Here is a 16,673-nt window from a genome sequence, read left to right as displayed (position 1 = left end):
GTGATCCAAGAACACTCAAATGCACACGCGTGTAAGTATGCTTGCACACTCATACACAAGTGCATACTCTCACAAGTACACACATGTACACACAAACACATTCACACACACATTCCTAGACGGCATACTGTGTGCCAGCCACTGTACTCAGGCTCCACAAATGCTCACTCATTTCATCCTCGCAGCAATGCTACAAGGTAGGCACCATTATTTCTCCCATTTTACAGATGAGGCACACAAAGGTTAGTTTTAACCTTTAGTTAAACACTTAGTTAGTGAGGGGGTGGGATAATGGAGATTTGAACCCAGATTTGTGGGCTTAATTCATTTGCTAATGAATAGGCTGTGTTTGAGTGGCATCATGACGAACATTCCCCTAGGCTTTTTTCCTTATGCATCTATATTTGGTTTGGTTAGAAAATAGCATCTTTGGCTAATACAAAAAAATTAGCCAAGTGTGGTGGTGCATGCCCGTGGTCCCAGCTATTCAGGAGGCTGAGGTGGAAGGATCACCTGAGCCTAGGAGGTGGAGGTTGCAGTGAGCTGAGATTGTGCCACTGCACTCCAGCCTGGACAACAGAGCGAGACTCTGTCTCAAAAGAAAAAAAAAGAAAGACAGCCTGTCCAATATGGTGAAACCCCATCCCTACTAAAATATACAAAAATTAGCCAGGTTTGTTGGTGTGCACCTGTAGTCCCAGCTACCTGGGAGGCTGAGGTAGGAGAATCGAGGTTGCAGTGAGCTGAGATTGCGCCATTGCGCTCCAGCCTGGGCGACAAAGTGAGACAAAAAACAAAGGAAAGGGAGGGGAGGGGAGGGGAGGGGAAAGGGAAGGGAAGGGCATCCTTTTTAGATACTAACCGGGCCTGGGGTCAGATCTGGATTTAAATCCTGGCGTGATTGCAGACTGGCTGGCTTGACTTTGGGCTTGTTCTTTCTCCTCTCTGGGGCTCAGTTTCCTCATCTGTGAAATGAGGAACTATAGTGCCTGCTTCTGAGGGTTGGCTGAGCTTGTGTGTAAAGCACTCAACCCTGGGCCTGGCACATAGCAGGGGCTCACTAGATGGGCCATATTAACTGCCTACTCCAAGGCTGGAGGGTGTTGTAGGGAAAATAGTCAGAAAATACTCTCCAGATGCAAGGTGGCTTTAATATGTCAGGATGTGGAAGGCAGAGAGAAGCCTCGGGGTCTGGGATCTTCCGTAGGGGATGAGTATTTTTTCCTGGAATCCCTGCCCTGTTGCCACATCACTACCCTGACCATTTGCCCAGCCCAGCCCTACACGCTTCAGGTGAAAGCAGAGAGAGAGGGGGCAGGAGAAAAAAGCCCATCAAGCAGCAGGCGGAGCCTCCCTGCAGGAGTCTGGCCTGGCTGGAAGGGGAGGGGGCTGTGGGGCCAGGGACGTCAGATGCCAACAGCGACCAGGGGACCCTTAAAGTCGCTGCGCTGCCAGGTGGGCGAGGGTGTCTGCAGAGGTCCCCTGCCTCCTCGGCTGCCTCCTGAAGCCGCCCGGGCTGCCCGTCCTGGGTACGCACCGTTGGAGCATCCTGCCTGGTTTCTCATGCTTCTTTATCTCTTCTCTAAGTTGATTTCTCGCTCCTTCTTCTGTTTCTGCCTCTCTCTCTATCTATTTCTGTCCTCCCCCGGCCACATCATTGCCTCTCTCTCATTCCGTCTTATCTCTTTACCTTTCTATTTCTCATTCTTTTTTCTCTGTAACTTTTTTTCTGTCCCCTTTTTGGTCTCTCTTTTTTCTCTGTCTCTTTCATTCCCTGCCATTGGGTTTTCTCTGTGTCTCATTCTCAATTCCTAAATTGCAGCAAACAAGGGACAAAAGGACCCTGCAATACGCCTTGGGGTAAGGTGGGCCCTGCCCTCTGAGGGCACTGACTGAGCTCACTCAAGCAGGATTGGTGAAGACGATGTCTAGGCTGGAGAGGGCTGCTGTCTGTCTCCTCGGCTGGAGGGACAGAGCCCTGGCTTTGAGGTGGTGGCACCATCTCACTCCAGGGCCATGTCTGGATTAGCCACTGTCTGGGCATTTTTTCCCCTTGCCCAACCCACTCAGTCCCCTGGGGTGGAAAGGAAGGGGTGCGGGGCATCTGGACCAGAGCTGCATCCAGAGGTCTCTGCCAGGTTCCCAGGAGGCAGCATCCTCTGGGTTAGCACTAGCTGGAGAACGCGCAGGGTCTGGTGCTCCCTTATCTCTTTATCTTTCTATTTCTCATTCTTTTTTCTCTGTAACTCTTTTTTTCTGTCCCCTTTTTGGTCTTTTTTCTCCACCTCTTTCATTCTCTGCCATTGGGTTTTCTCTGTGTCTCATTCTCAATTCCTAAATTGCAGCAAAGCGGAGACAAACCTACCCTGATTGCACGAGGCAGACCTGTGACCCCTCCATCCAGCTATGCCCCTGCTGCCTAGCACCGTGGGCCTGGCAGGCCTGCTCTTCTGGGCTGGCCAGGCAGTGAACGCCTTGATGATGCCTAATGCTACCCCGGCCCCAGCCCGGCCCGAGAGCACAGCTGTGCGGCTCCCGAGTGGCCTGGGGGTGCCCAGGTACCGCCGGAGGCGCCACATCTCTGTGAGAGACATGAATGCCTTACTGGATTATCACAACCACATCCGGGCCAGCGTGTACCCACCTGCTGCCAACATGGAATACATGGTGAGTCCCCGTGCCTGCCCCCCACCCCCTGCAGTGCCACTTCTGGCGAATGCAGCCAACTCATCTTGGCCTAGAATGACTGGCTTTTAAGAGCTGGACCATTTGCCTGCCTGGCCCCACTAGCCAGTATCTGGGTGTCGACCTGTGGAAAGGGCAGGAGTTAATCTGCCCATTTTACAGATGAGGAAACTAAGGAAGTTACACAGCTCTTCCAGTGAGTCAGGGGCGTGGGACTACTATGTAAGGGATGCCTTTGTGAGCCAGGCACTGTAGGTGAGTATCATCTCCATTTTCCAGAGGAAGAAACTGAGACTCAGAGAATTAATTTGCCCAAGGTCACCCAGCCAGGATTTCAATCCAGGCCTGCCTGCTGCCACCTGGCATCACCACAACTGTTAACCATCACAATCCCCTACCCAAGAATTTTGGCTCCCCACACTGGGGACCCGCAGGGGGTGTGTGGCTGGTGCTTTCCATGCTCTTGTCTCTTTGCCCTGAGGGTTTGACTGACACACCCACACCATCCTCCACAAGCCCCTGGAGGCAGGCTTGGAGCAGTGGGGACAGGTACTGGGGAATCTCAGGCTAAGGAAAACCAGCAGCTGACCAGCAGAGGAAGCTGGGATGTCTCCCCTCAAAGAGGCAGGGCTGGTGGCTCTCACTCCAACCCCCAAGAAGTCAGAGGAGGGCACCAACCTCTTTCTTACAGCTCCTCCCCCAGGGCCATTGTCCAAAACCAGCCTAGATGGGTTTCCAGCCCACCCAGAGATGTCTTTAGGGAGTTTGCCAGTCTGCCCCCTGAAAGACCAACACATGCCACTCGATAGCTTGAAAACTTTTTCGTCCTATCCATTGACTTATACTTGGAGTACAGTTGGAACCAGGCACCGTGCTAAGCCTTATGGACACTGCTGGGAACAGAATGGGCAAGGCTCCTTCCTTCATGGAGCTGACATTTTAGTGGAAATAAGAAAACAAACATCAACAACAAGATATTAATATATATAAGATAATGTGAGGCGGCAATACGGTGTTGGGAGGGGTGGGAATAGGAGCTGGGATGGCAGGCAGCTAGAGCACAGGGGAGTCACTGACTTGTTCATTCATTTGTTAGCACCTAGAACACCCTCCATTTTTCAAACAAATGGCACATTTACTGAGCACCTGTTGTGTGTGTGTGGCACCTGCCCCAACAGCTGTTTAATGACTGCAGGTGTCATGGGGCAGAAAGGGTTAGATGTTTCACCAGGGACTCCAGGGAGGGCATGAACATGTAGGTTTCACGTTTAGCCTGCTCCTCACCTCAGTTTACCCCATTGTAGCATGAGGGAAGCATTCCTCTGCTCTTCTTAAAAGACTAGGCCAGACGGCTGGGTGCGGTGGCTCACGCCAGTAATCCCAGCACTTTGGGAGGCCGAGGCAGGTGGATCACCTGAGGTCACGAGTTCCAGACCAGCCTGGCCAACATGGTGAAACCCAGTCTCTACTAAAAATACAAAAATTAGCTGGGTGTGGTGATGGGCGCCTGTAATCCGAAGCTACTTGACAGGTGGAGGCAGGAGAATCACTTGAACCTGGGAGGCGGAGGTTGCAGTAAGCCTAGATCCTGCCAGCCTGGGTGAAACTCTATCTAAAAAAAAAAAAAAAAAAGATTGGGCCAGACAACCCTGGGAAGGTACCTGGACCCCTCTTTGGATGCCCCATTTCTCCCTCCCTAGCTGACTTCTACTCACAGAACAGGCTGTCCAACTCAACAGCCTTTGTCCCAGCAGCCCTTCTCTCACTGCCCCCAAGAAAGTTTGGCTCCCATTTCTCATTCTCACACCAACCAGGACTATAATGATCAGCGACTCGTTGAAGGCCTTGTTGCCTTGCTACCCTGAGTCCTCAGTGCCTAGAGATGTTGTTTGATATTTGATGAATGAACAAATCCTATCTCAGAGAATCACAGGAAGTCAGAGCTGAAAGGGAACTTGTATTTTATTGACATATTTTCCGGTTATAAAACTTGGGGAATTCATACATTGGAAGGTTATAAAACTGTTAAGGAGGATGAGGAGGGCATTCACCATGTACTGATGGGGAATAATCCCTAAGACAAAAGAGCAAGGTGCAGAATAGAATGCTGCCATTTGCATATGTGTATGTGTGTGTGTGTGTGTGTGTGTGTGTGTGTGTGTATCTATATAGAGAGAGCTGCTTGTACAGGTACAGAATATATACCCGTATACAGAGGACACAAGAAGCAGTGGTGACTGTGCCTCTTGGGATGGCATGCAGGGTGGTGGGGTTGGGGGACAAGTATAGGAGAGAGATGAGACTTTCTACTGTTCCTCCTTGGATATCTATTTTTGTTGTTGTTGTTGACACAGAATCTTGCTGTTGCCCAAGCTGGAGTGCAGTGGCACGATCTCAGCTGGCTGCAACCTCTGCCTCCTGGGTTCCAGCAATTCTTGTGCCTCAGCCTCCCAACTAGCTGGGACCACTGGCACATGCCACCACGCCTGACTAATTTTTTTTTTTTTTTTTTTAAGACAAAGTTTCACTCTTGTTGCCCAGGTTGCAGTACAATGGTACGGTCTCGGCTCACTGCAACCTCCGTCTCCCAGGTTCAAGCGATTCTCCTGCCTCAGCCTCCCAAGTAGCTGGGATTATAGGTGCCCACCACCACACCTGGCTAATTTTTATATTTTTAGTAGAGACAGGGTTTCACTATGTTGGCCAGGCTGGTCTCGAACACCTGACCTCAGGTGATCCGCCCACCTCGGCCTCCCAAAGTGCTGGGATTACAAGTGTGAGCCACCATGCCTGGCCTAATTTTTGTATTTTTAGTAGAGAGGGGGTTTCTCCATGTTGGCCAGGATGGTCTCGAACTCCTGACCTCAAGTGATCTGCCTGCCTCAGCCTCCCAAAAGTGCTGAAATTACAGGCGTGAGCCATCATGCCCAGATGGATATCTTACATATTAAAATTATGCATATTTTCACAATTTAAAAAAGCCTTTGAATTAAACATTTTTAATGTTAAAATAAACACATTTAGAAGATACTGCACCTGCTTCAGCTTCCCGAAGTGCCCTGTAATCCCAGCACTTTGGGAGGCTGAGGCAGGTGAATTGTTTGAGGCCAGAAGCTGGAGACCAGCCTGGGCAACATGGCAAAACCCTGTGTCTACAAAAATTAGCCAGGTGTGGTGGCACACGCCTGCAATCCCAGCTACTCAGGAGGCTGAGATGGGAAGATGGCTCGAACCAGAAGGCAGAGGTTGCAGTGAGCTGAGATGGCGCCACTGCACTCCAGCGTGGGTGACAGAGTGAGATCCTGTCTCAAAAAAGAAAAGAAAAGAAAAAAAGAAAGGAAGAAAAAGAAAATACTATAAATATGATTTGAGAATTAGTTATTTTCTCATCCTTCTGGGTTCAGTCAGTTCCAGGGACTGCTGAGAACTCCTGTATGAACACCCTCGATCCTGCTCAGGGCAGAGCCCAAGCTCCGAGTCGAGAGATCTGGGTGTGGACCCCAGCTCTGGTATAGACTCATGGTTGCCCTTCAAGTCATCAGCGAGCTGAGCCTCAGTCTTCTACTTTGTCACGGGGGTTTGTTGCAGGGTTCCAGGGAGATGGGGGAGAACCGGCACCAGGTAAATGTGCATCTCTGGACACGGTTGTGATGATGGTGGCTATTCCCCTGGGGAATTTCATTGCCTTTCTTTCCCCAGGTCTGGGACAAGCGGCTGGCCAGGGCTGCCGAGGCCTGGGCCACCCAGTGCATCTGGGCACATGGGCCTACACAGCTGATGAGATACGTGGGCCAGAACCTCTCCATCCATTCTGGCCAGTGAGTGACCCTCTGCCCTTCCTTCACTCAGTCATTCAACAAACACTCATTGAACACTTACTCTGTACCAGGTGCTGCACTTGACACTGGGATACAGTGGCGAGCAAGGCAGACAAGCTCTCCACTTGCAGGGAGCCTGCATTCTAGTTAGGAGGGGCAGGCAAAATCCTAACAAAATTGTGTATACATTGAATTGAGGCAAGTCTTGTTTTGAGAACAAACAAGTGCACAGATCGTCATGGAAAGTGAGGAGGGATTGGAAGACTCAGAAAATAGGATAAGGGGGCCGGGCACGGTGGCTCACACCTCTAATCCCAGCACTTTGGGAGACTGAGGTGGGCAGATCACTTCAGGCCAGTAGTTCAAGACCAGTCTGGCCAGCATGGTGAAACTAAAAATGCAAAAATTAGCCCAGCATGGTGGTATATGCCTGTAATCCCAGCTACTCGGGAGGCTGAGGCAGGAGAATCACTTGAACCCAGGAGGTAGAGGTTGCAGTGAGCTGAGATTGCACCACTGCACTCTAGCCTGAGTGACAGAGTGAGACTGTGTCTCAAAAATAATAATAAATCAATAAAGTAAAATAAAAATAAGGGGATAAAATAAAATAAAGATAAGTCTGAGAATGGCAAACCCACCCTTCTGGCCTGACTTTCTCACCGCCATTCTGACTCCCGAGTCAGAATCTGGGGATCTTCTGACCTGGGTGGCCTTGGGAAGTTATTTCCACTTTCTAAACTTCTAAACCTTGGTGTCCCTGTTTCTAAAACAAAGGTGTTAGCCTAGCTCAGTTCTTTCCAGACTTGTGGATTTCACAGGCCTATAAAATTGCAAAAAGACATCTGTGAAACTGCTACAAGATTGTCAGATTTTTATTTTGCCAAATAAGGATGTTAGAAAAACAACGACCTTCCCATCTTCGCCATTCTGCCATCACCCCGGGGAGAGTGGGAAAGAATTAAGACCAGTCTTTTCAAGTGAGCTCAGTGGAAATTCAAGGCCCAGTCGGCGTTTTTTCATGTCCTTGACTGGTCACGACCAGCACCAGCCTCTGAGAGCCGTGAATGGTCACTCAGAGCCCTACAGAGCAGACGTCAGGTGATGCCTCCATTTCACTTCCCCTCTCCCCTGCCAGTGAACTCTTCCTGCCAGACTCCACCCCTACCCATGGCCATCATTTGAGAGGCTCACAGAGAGAAAGAAAGCGGTGTTAGAGACGAAGCTGTGCTGTCGTAAATTACGGATGTGCATTCTTCCAGATTTTCTCCCTCACTAGTCATTTATGTATATTTTTATGTATTTGTGCCTCTGTCAAATATGTGTGATAGAAAAAGCCCTCAAAGGCCGGGGGCGGTGGCTCATGCCTGTAACCCCAGTACTTTGGGAGGCCGAGGCGAGCGGATCACATGTGGTCAGGAGTTGGAGAACAGCCTGGCCAACATGGTGAAACCCCGTCTGTACTAAAAATATAAGAATTAGCCAGGCGTGGTGGTGCACACCTGCAGTCCCAGCTACTTGGGAGGCTGAGGCACAAGAATTGCTTGAACCCAGAAGGCAGAGGTTGTAGTGAGCTGAGATCACACCACTGCACTCCAGCCTGGGCAACAGAGTGAGACTCCGTCTCAAAAAAAAAAGAGAAAAAGCCCTCAGGTCTCCCCAGATGGCTTTTCAGACTGCAGAGGGTATCTCAGGGTGTCACACCAGTATCTGCCTTCTCCTCACATCTCGGAGGCCTAGGAGATGGTCTAAGGAGCCCTTCCTTCCCTAAAATGCAAGCTCCCCCATCTGAGATGCACCTCCTTCCTGGCCCTCTGTATGACAGTAACACGTATGCTTTGTTGAGGACTTACCATGTGCTAGGTACAGGGAGGCACTTCACAAGGGTTCAAAACATGCCTGTGAGGCAGGGGCCACCACCCTCCTGCTCCCAGATAGGAAACTGAGATGAAGGAAAGGAAGCAAAGTGACTCACCCAAGGTCAGCAGCAAGTTGGCAGCCGAGCCACTTTTCCATCCTCTCACCCAGCTTCTTCCGTGTCCCCCGCCTCCCCAGGTACCGGTCCGTGGTGGATCTCATGAAGTCCTGGTCTGCGGAGAAGCGGCATTACTTGTTTCCCGCCCCAAGGGACTGTAACCCACACTGCCCCTGGCACTGCGATGGCCCCACCTGCTCCCACTATACCCAGGTACTCCCGTCAGGGCTGGGGACCCTGGGATAACACATCCTGCTGCCTTAGAAGAAAAGGAATGTGTGGAGCAGATATGAGCATGCAAACAAAGACCTTTATGAGCTTCTTTTCACCAAAGAAGCATATTCCTGGAAAGTTGTGTGCACACTGAACTGAGGTGAATCGTTTTTGTTTTTGTTTTTTGTTTGTTTGTTTGTTTTTTGAGACAGTCTCACTCTGTTGCTGAGGCTGGAGTGTAGTGGTGAGATCTCGGCTCACTGCAACCTCCACCTCCTAGGTTCAAGCAAAACTCCATCCCCACCCCCAAAACTCAAAATAGTTATATATATATAAAGAAAGAAAACGACTGGGTGCAGTGGCTCACGCTTGTAATCCCAGTAACTTGAGAGGCTGAGATGGCAGGATTTCCTGAACGCAGGAGTTTGAGACCAGCTTAGGCGACATAGCAAGACCTCATTTCTAAAAACCTTTTTTAAAATAATGAGTCTTGACCAGACGACGTGGCTCATGCCTGTAATCCCAGCACTTTGGGAGGCCAAGGGGGTGGATTGCGAGGTCAGGAGATAGAGACCATCCTGGCTAACACGGTGAAACTCCATCTCTACTGAAAATAAAAACAAAGAGCCAGGCATGGTGGCATGTGCCTGTAATCTCAGCTACTTGGGAGGCTGAGGCAGGAGAATCACTTGAACCCCGGAGGCAGAGGTTGCAGTGAGCCAAGATCGCACTACTGCACTCCAGCCTGGCCAATAGAGCGAGACTCTGTCTCAAAAAAAAAAATAGTGAGGCTTGACGGTGTACACCTTTAGTCCAAACTACTTGGGAGGCTGAGACAGGAGGATTGCTTGAACCCAGGAGGTTGAGATTGCGGTGAGCTATGATCCTACCACTGCAATCCAGCCTGGGTGACAGTGAGACCCACCTCTCTAAAAATAATAATTTAAAAAGGAAATGAATAGAAAAGTATAGAAAATATATTGGCTGGCCGGGTGTGGTGGCTGACACCTGTAATCGTAGCACTTTGGGAGGACGAGGTGGGCAGATCACCTGAGGTCAGGAGTTCAAGACCAGCCTGGCCGACATGATGAAACCCCATCTCTACTAAAAATCCAAAAAATTAGCTAGGTGTGCTCATGGGCGCCTGTAATCCCAGCTACTCTGGAGGCTGAGGCAGGAGAATCACTTGAACCCAGGAGGCAGAGTTTGCAGTGAGCCACTGCACTTCAGCCTGGGCAACAGAGCAAGATTCTTTCTCAAAAAAAAAAAAAAAAGAAAAGAAAAGAAAAAGAAAGAAAGAAAATATGTTGGCTAATAAAAAAAGAACAAAATCATGTATTTTTGCAGGAACATGGATGGAGCTGGAGGCCATTATCCTTAGCAAACTGATGCAGGAACAGAAAACCAAATACCACATGTTCTCATTCATAAGTGGGAGCTAAATGATGAGAACACACGGACACGGGACGGGGGAGCAACACACACTGGGGCCTGTCAGAGGGTGGAGGGCCTGTCAGAGGGTGGAGGGCAGGAGGAGAGAAAGCATCAGAAAAAATAACTAACGAGTACTAGGCCTAACTCCTGGGTGATGAAACAATCTTTACAAACCCCCGTGACAAGAGTTTACCTATGTAACAAACTGAACATGTCCCCCTGAACTTAAAACAAAAGGTAAACAATCCAAAAAAGAAAAGAAAAAGAAGAAACCCAGATACTTTATTTCAAATTATGAAAATCATTAGATGGCTGGGCACAGTGGCTCGCACCTGTAATCCCAGTACTTTGGGAGGCTGAGGCGAGTGGATCTCCTGAGGTCAGGAGTTCAAGACCAGCCTGGACAACATGGCAAAACCCCATCTCTACTAAAAATAGAAAAAATTAGCTGGGCATGGTGGTGCACGCCTGTAGCCCCAGCTACTCGGGAGGCTGAGGCAGGAGAATCACTTGAACCTGGGAGGCAGAGGTTGCAGTGAGCCAAGATATCACCACTGCACTCCAGCCGGGGTGACCGCGAGACTGTCTCCAAATAAATACATAAATAAAAGCATTAGTGACTGTCAGAAAAAAGAAAATATATTGGCTAGTCTGAAGGTAGTGCGTTCTCTCAATTGATTGTTTACAGTCAGTTACAGATCCAGCTCCCTTCTCACAGCTGCCCTTGACTGAGTGCAGTATGAAATGAAAGAAAACATATCACACATGATAACATGATAAAGCTAGTGATTCATAAAATTCTTGTTCAAATTGTGTGTATATGTGTGTCTATTTGTACACCTGTAACAATATAAAAATTATTCCCTACTGTTGCAGTTAAAAGAAAAACAAAAAAGATTGAGAAACGTTATGTTACAATATAAATGCCCCCCTTTCCTCCCCCAACACCTTGGAACAGGCAGACTGTCTCTCCCAGGAAGACCTCACCTAATGCAACTGCACAACCCCAGGGAGCCTGGGTCCCCCTGAGCCCTTCTCACAGCCTCCACTGTCTCTGTCCTTCATCAGATGGTGTGGGCATCCTCCAATCGGCTGGGCTGCGCCATCCACACCTGTAGCAGCATCAGCGTCTGGGGCAACACCTGGCATCGGGCAGCATACCTGGTCTGCAACTACGCCATTAAGTAAGTGCCCGCATCTAAGGCAAACGGGGCCCTGGGGCAGAAGGGTGGGTCCTGAGAAGTCAAAGAAAGATATGGTCCCTATCCCTTCTTCATTCTAAGTGCCCTCAATACCATATAATTTGGGTAGTTTTAAGAGTTTATTAAGGCCGAGCATGGTGGTTCATGCCTGAAATCCCAGCACTTTGGGAAGCCAAGGTGGGCAGATCCCTTGAGCCCAGGAGTTCAAGATCAGCCTGGGGAACACGGCAAGACCCTGTCTCTTAAAAAAAAAAAAAAAAAAATTAGCTGAGTGTTGTGGTGCTTATCTGTAGTCCTAGCTACTGGGGGAGGAGTGAGACAGGAGGGTCACATGGGCCCGGGGGTAGAGGCTGCAGTGAGCCATCATCATGCTACTGCACTCCAGCCTATGCAAGAGTTAGAAACTGTGTAAGAGTGAGAAACTGTCTCCAAAAAAAAAAAGTCAATTAATAGTCCTTCCTTCATTCCTTCCTTCCTTTCTCTTTCTTTCTTTAGAGGCCTTGCTCTGTTGGCCAGGCCGGAGTGCAGTGGCATGATCTCAGCTCGCTGCAGCCTCCACTTCCCAGGTTCAAGCAATTCTCCTGCCTCAGCCTCCTGAGTAGCTGGGATTACAGGCGTCTGCCACCATGCCCAGCTAATTGTTGTATTTTTACTAGAGACAGGGTTTCGCCATGTTGGCCAGACTGGTCTCAAACTCCTAACCTCAGGTGATCTGCTTGCATTCACCTCCCAAAGTGCTGGGATTACAGGAGTGAGCCACTGCGCCCAGCCTATTTTCTCTTCTTTTTTTGAGACAAGGTCTCACTCTGTCACCCAGGCTGGAGGACAGTGGCACAGTCACAGCTCACTACAGCCTCAACTGGCTGGACTCAAGTAACCCTCCCTCACTTCAGCCTCTCAAGTAGCTGGGACTATAGGTGCAGGCCACAATGCCTGGCTAATTTTTTTGTTTTTTTGTAGAGACGAGGTCTCACTATGTTGCCCAGGCTGATCCTGAACTCCTAGGCTCAAGCAGTCCTCCTGTCAAGGTCTCCCAAAGTGCTGGGATTACAGGCATAAGCCACCCTGCCCAGCCCAATAATTCTTTTCCTTTCCCCAAGTTTGAGAATCACTGGGAGATAGACAGGACTGACACAGGTGGAAAGACGTGTTGCTGAAGTCAGTAGTGGAGAATGTGGTTTAGATCTGCCCAGCCAAGTAGGCTTACAAATATCTCACTACTGAATTAGACCTACACATCCAGTGGCAGGTAACACTGGACAGCCAAAGGCCCCTTCTTACAAGTACAGGGCCAGCTCTCTAAGAAAAATACAGCCAAGAACACATGCTCCCTGCAGGGAGGCAAATCCCAAAGGAAAGGAAGGAGGAACGAGTGTGCTTAGCTCCTCCAGTTTGCTGGGTGGGAGAGAGTTTAGGAGATGCCTTCATACAAGCCTCTTGGAAACAGGGAGCAAGCGTAATGAAACTTACAGACATTACAGATTCTCATAGAAAAACAAGAACAGGCCGGGTGCGGTGTCTTACGCCTGCAATCCCAGCACTTTGGGAGGCTGAGGTGGGTGAGTCACCTGAGGTTAGGAATTTGAGACCAGCCTGGCCAACATAATGAAACCTCATGTCTACCCAAAATACCAAAATTAGCCGAGCGTGGTGGCGCGTGCCTGTAATCCCAGCTACTTGAGAGGCTGAGGCAGGAGAATTGCTTGAGCCTCAGAAGTGGAGATTGCAGTGAGCCAAGATCGCACCACTGCACTCCAGCCTGGGCAACAGAGAAAGACTCTGTGTGTCAAACAACAATAACAACAAAAACAAAAACAAGAACAAATTATTTTTTATTTATTTATTTATTTATTTTGAGACGGAGTCTTGCTCAGTCCCCCAGGTTGGAGTGCAGTGGCGCGACCTTGGCTCACTGCAAGCTCCACCTCCCGAGTTCACGCCATTCTCCTGCTTCAGCCTCCCAAGTAGCTGGGACTACAGGTGCCCACCACCACACCTGGCTAATTTTTTGTATTTTTGGTAGAGATGGGTTTTACAGTGTTAGCCAGGATGGTCTCGATCTCCTGACCTTGTGATCTGCCTGCCTCGGCCTCCCAAAGTGCTGGGATCACAGGCGTGAGCCACCGCGCCCAGCTGACCGTTTTCATTTCTATATCCTTCTACTACAGCGATTGCAACCCTTTGTTTTTTTAAGCAGAACTTTTTTCTAAGTGGTTAAATTGAACAAAAAAAGAACTCCATGTCATCCCAGGTATCACCACCATCCGCTCTCCCTGCCCCCAAACTTCTGAGAGCACCTTTTGAAAAATGAACTGACAGCAGCTGGCACAAATCCTGATGTTCAATAGGTGCTCCGGAAGTGTTTGTTGAATGACTAAATGACCGAATGAGTCCTGTTAGGAAACCAGAAGTGAGTGTTTTTCTGAGCACTTCAGCTGATTTCACTCATGGTCACTCAACAATCATGTTTGGAGAAAAAAGAGTCTATTTCTGCTCAAAGCTGTGTTCATTTAAGGTGTGAGAAAATAAAGCATTGGGGCTTGGCAAAGATAATGAATGTCTCAGGCCAGTGGTGAGATTATCAGGCAGCCACGAGCAAGGGCCAGAGGAACAACTTTAGGCTTCGAAAGGAGAAAGAGGGAGAAAAAGACTGGGTACGGTGGCTCATGCCTGTAATCCTAACACTTTGGGAGACCAAGGCGGGCAGATCACTTGAGATCAGGAGTTCGAGACCAGCCTGGCCATATGGTGAAACCCCGTCTCTACTAAAAATACGAAAATTAGCCAGGTGTGGTAGCACGCGCCTATAATCCCAGCTACTCAGCAGGCTGAGGCATGAGAATCACTTGAACCCAGGAAGTGGAGGCTGCAGTGAGCTGAGATTGCACCACTGCATTCCAGACTGGGTGTCAGAGTGGGACTCCCTCTCAAAAGAAAACAAACAAAAAGAAAAGAAAATCACCCCTTACAGGGGAGGCACTCATTGCTGAGGCACTCATTGGCCAGGCACAGTGCTAGGTGCATACATACATGTGATCTTTGCTGAATCCCTTAGAGACAAAGAGGAGGTCGTCTCTTGGTTTTACAAGAGAAACCAAGGTTTACAGGTTGGGCACAGTAGCTCATGCCTGTAATCTCAGCACTTTGGGAGGCTGAGGCAGGAGGACTGCTTGAGTCCAGAAGTTCCAGACCAGCCTGAGCAGTATAGTGAGACCCCCATCTCTGCAAATAATTAAAAAATTAGCTGGGCATGGTGGCATGTGCCTGTAGTCTTAGCTACTCAGAAGGCTGAGTTGAGAGGATTGCTTGAGCCCAGGACGTCAAGGCTGCAGTGAGCTATGGGTGACAGCAACACCCTGTTTCAAAAACAAAAAACAAAATACAAAACAAAAATTAAAAAAAAAAAAAAGAAAAGAAAAAATAAACCAAGGCTTGCAGATGTGACTTGCCCCAGGTCCCAGGTCTGGTCAGTGGCAGCGCTGAGATCTGGACATCTGTGTGAAGGTGGCTCACCTAATGCTCCTCTGTCTCCCTGGGACCTTTTCTCTTCCAGGGGCAATTGGATTGGCGACGCCCCGTACAAGATGGGAAGGCCGTGCTCCGCCTGTCCCCCCAGTTACCAAGGTAGCTGCAATAGCAACATGTGCTTCAGTGGGCTGAAATCCAACAAGCTCCCGTGATTCTGAATTTTCTCTGGGCTTTGGTGTGCCGCCAGCTGGGCCTGACCCTCCATGTCCTGCCCTCAAAAAACTGGGTGGAGAAATAATTTCTTCTTTAAAGGAGATGAGTTAGAATTACCTCCTATTTAATCTTCCCTCCTAGATTCCCTTTCTTAAATGTCCAACATGGGTCAAAAGAAAATGACCTCCTCGCCTTCCTTCTTTCCTAGTTGCATCTTTCTTTTATTGGGGCTCCGGGAAAGAGTCCTGCATCTTTCATTAATTCAGTTCTCAGAGAACCAAGGCTGGAAGGCATAGAACTGGCACCTTAGGACCAGGCATAATGGCTCACACCTATAATCCCAGCATTTTGGGAGGCTGAGGTGGGAGTATCGCTTGAGTCCTGGAGTTGGAGAACAGCCTGGAAAGCATGGCAATACCCCATCTCTATTTAAAAACAAACAAACAAACAATCAAAAAACCTGGCACGTCAGTTTTGTAACTCTCAGGCTTTGCCAAACCCAAATGACTTTGTCCATCCAATGAAAGGAATTTCACCAGGTGTGGCGGTTCACACCTGTAATCCCAGCATTTTGGGAGGCTGAGGCGGGTGGATCACCTGAGGTCAACAGTTTGAGACCAGCCTGGCCAACACAGTGAAACGCCATCTCTACTAAAAATACAACAATTAGCCAGGAGTGGTGGCTCTCGCCTATAATCCCAGCTACTCGGGAGGCTGAGGCAGGAGAATTGCTTGAACCTGGGAGGCGGAGGTTGCAGTGAGCACAGACCGAGCCACTGCACTGCAACCTGGGGACAGAGCGAGACTCTGTCTAAAAAAGAAAGGAAGAAAGGAAGGAAGGAAGGAAGGGAGGGAGGGAGGGAGGGAGGAAGGAAGGAAGGAAGGAAGGAAGGAAGGAAGGAAGGAAACCCACTTTCATTCATTCCATAACAGTCAACCAGTTTCTGGGCAGCCTTTGAGGACTTGTGATTCCCTCCCTGAGTTGGGCGCATTTCAGGTCCATGATTTCAAAAAACATTGAAATTGGCTTGTGGACATCCCCCACCCCCACCCCCACTGCATGATATTGGAGCCACCACAGAGTCCAGGCCCCCCTTTTTACAGATGGGTACACTGAGGCTCAGAGCAGGGTGTAACTTACCCAGAGCTGCACAGCTCGTCTTTGATGGCCAAGGTTGGAGCTCAATCTCTGATGGCCCCTTCCCACTTCCTCGGCTCTCAGAACTGAGAAGTGAAAACCAAAGTCGGCCTGAGGGGACTCTCTCTGGGCCTTTTTTTCTCTTTCTGTCTCTGCCTCGGTCTCTCTCTTTTGTCTACTGTCCGTTCTATCTCTGCCTGTTTTTGTTTCTGTCTGCGTCTCTGATTCTTTTCTTCCGTATCATCTCACTCTCATTCCAATAAACCATTTCTCCTCTCCCCGCCATCCCACCACACAAAAGTCCTTTTGTCTCCAGAGATAGTAAAATCTCCTCCCTCAGACCTTGCCCTGCAGCTGGGGCCCACTCCCTGCCTGTCTGGAGAGTTCCTCCTTTGAAGACCTGGGATGGAAAACAGGCCCTTTTCCGTGGAGTCCCTATATTGTCCCGGATGGAATGAGTTTTCTCATCCGTGCATGTCACCCCCTCCCATCCCACCCCCCAATAAAGTCTTTTGAGATCTCGTGTAGTG

General features: G+C 49.3%; 1 protein-coding gene across 1 annotated transcript; it reads left to right on the top strand.

The window, feature by feature from the left end:
- Positions 1-2,406: 2,406 nt before the first annotated feature.
- Positions 2,407-15,455, top strand: R3HDML (R3H domain containing-like). The gene is made up of 5 exons (XM_011929005.1): positions 2,407-2,667; positions 6,385-6,503; positions 8,556-8,688; positions 11,191-11,306; positions 14,878-15,455. The coding sequence occupies exons 1-5, from the start codon at positions 2,407-2,409 to the stop codon at positions 15,002-15,004; spliced, it is 756 nt and encodes a 251-aa protein (XP_011784395.1). The 3' UTR covers positions 15,005-15,455.
- The last annotated feature ends 1,218 nt before the right edge of the window (positions 15,456-16,673 follow it).

Source organism: Colobus angolensis, unplaced genomic scaffold, assembly GCF_000951035.1.
Source record: "Colobus angolensis palliatus isolate OR3802 unplaced genomic scaffold, Cang.pa_1.0 Scaffold8, whole genome shotgun sequence".
Classification (NCBI taxonomy): domain Eukaryota; kingdom Metazoa; phylum Chordata; class Mammalia; order Primates; family Cercopithecidae; genus Colobus; species Colobus angolensis.
This window is presented reverse-complemented; position numbering and strand designations above follow the sequence as displayed.